The following is an 8,816-nucleotide window of genomic DNA, read 5'->3' as shown; positions in this document are numbered from 1 at the left end:
GTGTTCTCTTAAAGAATGTTCTTTTCTGTTGGACACTATGATTTGATGTGCACTGGTACATTTGTGGTACATTTCTTTTTGGTTTTGTTTTCTTTTTAACAGATTTGTGTGGATACCAAAGCCCAGGACACAGTATCAATCTCATCATGATGCTTGAACATCTGTAGCTCACTGGAGGATTTTAAAAAGAAATTCAGCATGACCTAGTTGGCTTGACCTGTGGAAATTTTATAATGTCCTCTGGAACAAGTATCAGCAGAAACAGGCAGGCTCCCAGCCTGCAGGGTGTTGACCCAGAAACATGCATGATTGTGTTTAGAACACATTGGGCACAGGTAATGTTAATTAGTTTTATTGATTGAAGTGAGCTGCATTAATACAAATTTGCTTCATTCTTTCTTTTGGGATAATCCTGAATTGCTCAGGAACAAATGTCTTTTCATGCAGAATGTAGTAGGTGACACTGAACTATTTTTCTAATGCAAAGAAAATTGACCTTTCAAGGTATGGTTAGCCTTTACTAATCACACTTGGAACTCTGGATTTGCATCTAAATGGGAAGTGGTAGGACATGGTAATATCTTATTGAAGGCCTAGATCTTCCTACTGACTTTCCTATTGATTCATTGTGACTTGCACCCTCTTGCAGACTTCTGTGCTTCTTTTCCTTGTACTGGGTAAGTCTTGCTTATCCTTTTAAAAGTAAATTAGATGCACAGTGCAAAGCTGTATGCACTCTTGTTTATTATGGATAGATGTAGATTATACACTTCAGCATATTCTAAAAATTGTTTGCATGTCATCAGGATTGTAATTGCTTTTAAGCAAAGATGTTTTGCTGTGAGCATCATAATATAAGTTCTTGTTTGCTGCAGTAATATTAATAACCTAACAATTTAGATAAAATTGATTTCTATGCTGCTGTTCTTGTTGTTCTTGCTCTCCCAAGAAACCAGCCAGACAATTGGTGGTGTTTCTGAGGTGTTCCAGAGTCAGAGGAGTGTTGTTCAAGAATCACCTAGTGATGTGCCATATTAGGGGAACCACTGTTCCTTTAGGGTTTTGTGGCAAAAAGGCTAAAGACAATGGAGTTTTTTTTGCAGACAATGAGCTTTATTGTTTGCATGCACAACAGAATGTAATTCATTGTTAGAAGTGCTGGTATGACTATTATTACTGTATTGAAAGTTGCAAGAGTATGTGGGTGTCAATGGCCACTTGGTATCATAAAAAAAGGTGTCAGGCAAAGAACAGCGCTGTGGGCTGCTGCTACTTTTATTACTGCAAATCATCCCATGATATTGATATTCCTGAGCACAGTTACTCTGGCTGGAGAACAGGCCCTTTGATTTCAGTCTTCCGTGACAAACTTGTTTCAAACATCATGGAAGCTCAATTTCTGAACACTAAGAAAACCTGATTTATCCCTGTTTGAGAGAACCCCTGGTTTTCAGGAATAGGGTAAATGACAAATTTAGGTGCTTATTAAAAAAGGTGAACAACAGCAGTATATTTTTGCCTTGTACATACCAAATGTGAAACTTTTGGGTCTTGTCTGTCAAACTTCCTAAATTTGAAAACATTAAAAGACTTAATGCTTTTTGTGTTAAAGAATTTTGATTTTTTTTTCCTTGTAGTGATAGGTCCATGCTTTGTATGATGCATTCAAGTGCATTAAAACTGATCTGTCTTTGTTTCTCTTTAGGTTCTGAAAATCTTAGAGAAGCATGATCCTTTGAAAAATTCTCAGGCAAAATATGGGGCAGTCTCTCCTGATGAGGCCAGCACTGTCCAGAATTACGTGGAGCACATGCTTTTCTTATTAATTGAGGAGCAAGCAAAGGATGCCTCAATGGGGCCTATTCTGGAGTTTGTGGTCTCAGAAAACATAATGGAGAAGCTTTTCCTTTGGAGCCTACGGCGAGAGTTCACTGATGAGACAAAAATTGAGCAACTCAAAATGTATGAAATGCTTGTAACCCAGTCTCACCAGCCTTTGCTGCATCACAAGCCCATTTTGAAGCCTTTGATGATGTTGCTGAGCTCCTGCTCAGGAACAACCACTCCAACAGTGGAAACAGAGTTGGTTGTCCTTTTGAACCAGCTCTGCTCTATAATAGCCAAAGATCCCTCCATTTTAGAACTGTTTTTCCACACTAGTGAGGACCAAGGAGCTGCCAATTTCCTCATTTTTTCCCTGCTGATCCCCTTCATCCATCGAGAAGGAACAGTAGGCCAACAGGCCCGGGATGCACTGCTTTTTATTATGTCTCTGTCTGCAGAAAACAACCTTGTTGCAAATCACATAGCAGAAAACACCTATTTTTGCCCAGTAAGTTCGTTTTATTTTACAGGGTCTTCAGCACTAAACTAACTGTCTTTCCTGCAGTCTTTCCTCCTTTTTTGTCATTTTTGGTAAAGAAGTGTTGTAACACATTTGTTTCTGGTAACACCTATTTATTTCATAAATGGTAATGCTGTTTAAACCATCCCCAGTGCCAAACACAGTCTTGCTTCTTGTTTCCATACTTTTGTGCTTTTAGGGCAGCACAAATGTTTTTGCATTCACACAGTGAATTGAGTTGGAAAACTGATGAAAGTCATAGCAGAACGTAGTGGGAGGGAAATCTGTTCTGTCTTACTGTGAGGTACCTTTGAGATTCTGGGCTGAAGGGAGTGAGGAGTGAGGTGTCCTGAGGGTGGTTGTTTCAGGTGGCAGCACAAGCTTAAGCTGGCTGTGCTTCCCACACTGACATCAGTTCAACAGTTCAAAAAACAAGTGAGAATAGTGAGAGTGTTGCAGAAATATTACATTTTTTTCAAGATAAAAGGGGTATTTCCTCGTTGTCACAAAATTGGAGGTTTCTACGGCTGTCTCAGGCTAACCACCATCTTGCTATGTTGTTCTCTGTTTCAAAACTTGGTAGCACTGTTGCATTGTTACACCTGGCAAATTGATCTTACACGAATAGAAAACCTTTACTTACCTTGCTGTTAAGTAAGTAATCTGATTTAACTAACAAAGCTGTGCTACTGCAGTTTTAAAGCTGAAGCAGACTGGAATAACAACACCTGCTTCTTCATGCCTTATCACAGTCTGAGATCTGCAGTGGGTGTGTTCAAACCCAAGTATTACTCTGTACAGAAGTTGCTCTCGTGGGTCAGTTTTTGGGTGGATTCTTTTATATTCTGCATGGCTTGCATTTTGATTTAGAATCCTGGAGAAATGAAGTGGAGGAGAGTCTTACATGGCTACTAAAGCAGAGAGCTGTAGAAGAGAGAGCACTGGAGTCCCTGCCACTGCTTGACAGCTGCTCCAGCTATAGGTTTTCATTTATTCTGAGATTGCTTTGAGCAGTAGGGCAGAGCCACATTTGTAGGGTAGGTGAAACCTATAAATTCCACAACAAAACTTCTGAATGGTTTCTTTTGTCAATTGTAAATATTGCATCAGTTTGAGACTCCAGTTGATCTGGTTTAATAGATACTGCCAAAGAATATGGTATTGATTCTCAAACTGTCCCTAAGACAGATACCTTTATTGGATCTATGCTATAACTTCCATAATTACATTTTCCAATTAGTTTAAAAAAAAAAAAAAAAGCATAACCAACAAAAAACCAGCCTTATTACACTGAAGATAAAAGCCAGCTTTCAACAGCAGGGAGCCATGACTGACAATCATTCCAATTAGGAAGGCTTCTTGTCAAAATGTGCTAAAATCAGACTTCTCTGAACAGTAATGAGATTGGCCTAAGTCTATAATAAGACTTTAATGTAATGCCATATATTTCGCTTACCAGCACAATATCTTTTTTGAATTTGAGTTGTGATGATCTAAAAAACAGATTTTGTTCTGATGGAGGATTTTGTAGGTGTCAGTGACATTGCTGTATATCACTGAAATCAGTGCAGATATTGCCTCAGGTACACTGCAAAACAGTTAATGCAGTCCTGTGTTGATAGCAGAGACATTTTGGGTGGCACTATGTTGATGTTATCTTTGTTTCTGGGGATGGGTTGGCATGTAGGGTTTTCTTTACCATGCCATGCTTTATTGCATAATATAGGTATCGCCATGGGGTGGGATCTGGCCATAAATCTCTGCTGCCTCATGTACCCAGATCAGTGTTAGGTCTGTGCCAATGGGAACCTTCCTGGTTTTTAGCATAAATTTGGTTAACAGCTTTTTAAAAAACTGGGCTGTCCGAAGATCCACAGTATTCAAAACTGTAGCTGAAAAAACTATACAGAAGGAAGGAGGCAGTTTGCAGTGGATTCCATCACTAACAAATGTTTTTAACATGGAATGTGTGGGCAAACTATTTGGTAAAGTTTTCTGATTTTACACCAAATAGCTTTTATCATGTTTTGACGTGAAAGTTTTCTGGATATAATTGAAGATACTATCTGTTCAGCATTATAATAATAAAAAAAAATGTGTCTCAAGAATTTTGAGCAGGGTCACATCACAAAGTCCATCACAAAACTTTGTAAATACCTTGCAGCTTAGGAAAGCCACTGTTATAGCAGAGGAGGGATGGCTCTGTAGTGTCCTTGAAAAGTTGTGGCTGCAAAGAGAGAGAACAACTATGGATGTGGGAGGAGAGAGAATTATTAAAAGGAAATAATTGTCCAGATAGCAATTGTTTATGCATTAACAACACATTATAATAGTATAATATGCCTGGGATTACAAATCATGTAGTCAGTCTTCTGTGAGTCAAGAGAAAGTAAATAAATCAAAGAAACTGGTTTGTAGAGGGACTCATGACTCAATGGTGAGAAAGAAAATGCTGAGGATGCTTGTAAAAGTAGATGAGGATGTAGGGCTGACATGACAAATGATATAAGATGTTTAAAAGGACACTGCTTGCGTAAAACAAAAAATAAAACCAATCTTGCTTTTTCAGGATGTGAATGCATTAATTTCCTTCCCTTTCAGATTATTTTTTTCATTAATGTTTCATTACTGATTAAAACTGTTCTCTTGGTAATTTCAAATGATAACCCTATTTATACCATACACTTCATGAACATTTTGAAATATTTTTTTATCTGAAGAGATGAAATTGCTTCCTGTGGCTACTCTGTCTCAGTGCTTAAGAGCCATAATTCCACAGAGCCACTTGTGTTATACTTCATAGCAAAAATAAGAGCTTCCTAAACTTTACAGATTTTAGCAGCTGCATCTGTCACTTCTTACTTCAGTAAGTGTGACAGACTAAAGAATGCAGGACTTTGACTGATTATGAGTTCACTGCTCCTTTTAGTGGAGAGTAGTATGTTTTGTTCAAGGTCAGCTTCTTGTGCTTAAGGGCTAATACCCACATGAAGGAGAAACGTGGATGGGACACAGCTCTGAGAAGCAGGTTGCATACTGAGAGGGTGTGTTTGTGTTTATGAATAGCAATTAAACTTTAAGCAGACAATGGAAAATCAAGTGTTCATTAATTAAAGTTCACAAGACAAACAAATGTCAAATTCTCTCATCGTCAGGAGCCTGGGTTTGTGAGAGTGTTTGTGTGGGTTATGTATAGGTAGTTCTGTATGAACTTTTTTCTGAGCTCTTCTACTGTGAGAAAAAAGAAAAAACCCAAAGAGAGGTTGTAGAAGAATGGGATTGTACAAATAAAGCTTTGCTCAATAGCTTTAGCTTCTCAATTTTTTAACCTACGTCCAGCTTTGTCCTTTATCTAGCTGTGTGTATGAGACTGTGTATATGTCACACTAAAGTAGTCAATTTCCACAGTATTCTCCCCTCCCCTAAATATTTGGCTTACTTACCTATGCCAGAATAAATCCATCTTCAAAATTACGTGCATTAGGAATAAAAAGTATTCAGAAAGACATTCTTTGTCTGACTGTGTGGATTAACTGTTACAGTTGCTTTTGTATGACCAAAACCTGATCGCTGTCTGTGAACCCTTGGTCTTTGATCTGGATGTTGTCAACTGTTTGCTTTCCAGTGTTTTAGTAGATAAGATCTGTGTTTCATCTGAGCTTTGACAGTCTAACCCTGTAGATGCCAAGTAGCCATTTGTAAGAGGAAATATTCTTAGAAGAGTCTGTTGAATGAAAATGAAAGAGATTTCCATCGGGCTGAGTTATAATGTTCCCATTAAAGTGAAAATCATCTTAAAAAATTATCATGAAGTTCTGTGAAGTCATCTCAGAGGGATGAGTCCTAAGTAATATTTAGAAAGTTTCTGGTTTCAAATAACTTTTAATAATTAAAGACTGCATTTGAAAATATATATACAAATATGTATATGTATAATACAGATACGTTCAGCAAAATTTAAAAACCTTTTTGGAAATATGCTTTCTGAATTGTAACTAAAAATGCTCTCTTGTTCTTCGGTCATACATTCTACTTAAATCACCTGTAAGGCTTAATATTACTGAAAACACTGTTTAAATAATAACTGATTTCAGACTCTTATTTTTCAGCTTCCCTCCTTCAAATAAATAAGTAAGGAAAAAGGGAAATTATGAACAGTTAAATTTACTTCTTTAAAAATAGATTCAGCTGACTCTTAAGTGCCTGGCAATCAAAGTCTCTATGTATCTGTAGTCTAAGTGGGGCTGGACTTCATTTTTGTTGATGGGGCACTTTCCCCCTCCATTTCTGATGTTTCATATTTCTGAGTGACATGACTTTGTACATGTTTGAGCAGTGACATTTGAATCACAACAAAAGACAAGCTGTAGATAATGGCACTGACGACTGTTTCTAAAAGGGACTAAAAGGAAAGCACAAAATAAGTTTAGAAAAATTTAAAAAGAAATTATAAGTTTGGATTAATAAAAAAAGACAAGATAACCTGATTTTCTCCATCACTTTCTCCTAAATGCCAGATCTTGAAACAAGCATATTATATGGAAGGGTCTTTAAAATATTTATGTCTTTCTGCCACAGGGCTTTTCTGAAAGGAAATTAAATTAATCCTAACACATTCTTATGTTACTAAAACTAATAGGAGAAACCATTTGTGGTACTGCCATTCAAGCAGATGGAAAGTTAACTTATTTCCTCTCCTGTTTCTGATATACAGGTGCTAGCAACAGGACTAAGTGGCCTCTATTCATCTTTGCCTACAAAGCTGGAAGAAAAAGGAGAAGAATGGCACTGTCTGATGAAAGATGACTGGCTTTTGTCACCAGCCCTTGTGCAATTCATGAATTCCCTTGAATTTTGCAATGCTGTGATACAGGTAACTGAATAGACTTAACCTATTCTTTAGAAGTAGTAGTAAGATACAGCTCCTGCAGAAGCTTTTAAGTCATAGAGTTTATTTCTTTTTGTTAATGGCATGAACGATTAAAGTTAGACTAAAATAGGCTGTGTATATAATGAATGCCTTGTGCTGTTTTTCCTGGTTATAAGGATGAACTAATATATTTGTGGTTTTCAGGTGCCAAATGTTTCAAATAAAAGCTTGATATTGGGAGCATTTTCTGTTAAAAGAAAAAAAAATATTGGATTTTAATACCACTGTTGATCCTAGAAGTAAATGGAATGCCTTTACATGTGGGAAAAAATAGGGTTTCTATCTGTATTTGTTTAAACTCTCATAACAGCATACAAAAGAAAATAGTGAAAATAGTCTGTTTTGCCTGTTGGTGACTACAGCATAAAGCAAGCCCTCCAAGCAGAATTATTTAGGTCTCCTCCTAGAAGTACAAATTCATTTTATATTGGCCTATTTTGAATCCATTCTGTTCTTCTTTTAAGTGCTTTGCTCTCTTGCTATTTTTTTCTGATTTAAATGTAAAATGAAATTCTTGTCTTTATATATTGTTTTTAAGGCTTGAATGCTTGATAGAACCCAAATCCAGTATTTCATTAAAACAGGATCTAAATTCTACAGAAGCTGTGGATTTGTGTTATTAGAAGAAATGTGCTGGATAGGATTGAAAATTTAGTCACATTTACTGTTAAATAAAAGATATGTTTCGGTGCAATGCGTGCAAAGTACTGTAAAGGAACTGATTGACTATTAAAGCCTTGAACAAGCAAAAATAATAGTAGCTGTCATTGTTCAAATGCACTATACAAGATTTTTAGTATGCATGTTTAAACATGAAGAGGAGACAATATTAATTTTGGTGTCTAACCAGAGTTATTCTACAGATCTACATTTGCAGGAGATCATAATTGATACCTTTGTCTAAAAAATTACAAAAAGGGCTCTGCAGAAAAGTTAAAGAATGAATTATTTTTAAAAACCACCATTCAAATAAATTCAAAATGGTTAAGGATATCAGCTGACATGCAGAAAGAGCAGTTTCTGACTGCTGCTTGATTGTGTCTGCATAGTCTTCAGCTGACTTGAAAGCTCAATTACAGTAGGAATTTTTGCTTTGCACATGGAATGGTCTGTGTTCACCCAAAAACTTTGGCCAGAAATTAAAAAGGAATAGGGTAGCCAAGACCTCTTGCCATTTACTGCTTTTTCCCTGGACCACAGCATAGGAGGGGACACTCTTTTTCTTCCTCTTACCAAATTTAGAGTTACAAGATAAAGGAAGTCTGGTAAGAATTGCAGGTTGGAGAATCTATTGGAGGCCATGTGTAGGCTGTGACACTCCATTCTCTGTGAACTTCAAACATAAATATATTGGTTTTGAAAGCTTTTGAATGGAATTTCATTTTGCTTTTATATACATAAATTGATGTGTTTTCATTGCAAAGATGAAAGGAATGTTTAATTATAAAAGGAAATTTTTGGCCTCTAATAATACTTTGGAGGAGTTTGTTTTTTTGTTTGTTTTAAAGCTCTTAACCATCCCATTGAATGAACTACACAGGT

General features: G+C 36.5%; 1 protein-coding gene across 1 annotated transcript in view; it reads left to right on the top strand.

Moving 5' to 3' along the window:
- The first annotated feature begins 233 nt into the window (after positions 1 to 233).
- The window catches only part of FHIP1A (FHF complex subunit HOOK interacting protein 1A), a 34,200-nt gene continuing 25,617 nt past the window's right edge, over positions 234 to 8,816 (top strand). The window contains exons 1-3 of the mRNA XM_058024594.1: positions 234 to 335; positions 1,706 to 2,332; positions 7,059 to 7,217. Of these exons, the coding sequence (XP_057880577.1) occupies positions 234 to 335; positions 1,706 to 2,332; positions 7,059 to 7,217 (888 nt within the window). The remainder of the gene's footprint in view (positions 336 to 1,705; positions 2,333 to 7,058; positions 7,218 to 8,816) is intronic.

This window comes from Melospiza georgiana, chromosome 5 (assembly GCF_028018845.1).
Source record: "Melospiza georgiana isolate bMelGeo1 chromosome 5, bMelGeo1.pri, whole genome shotgun sequence".
Lineage (NCBI taxonomy): Eukaryota > Metazoa > Chordata > Aves > Passeriformes > Passerellidae > Melospiza > Melospiza georgiana.
Note: the sequence above shows the minus strand (reverse complement) of the source record. Positions and strands in the feature narration are given on the sequence as shown.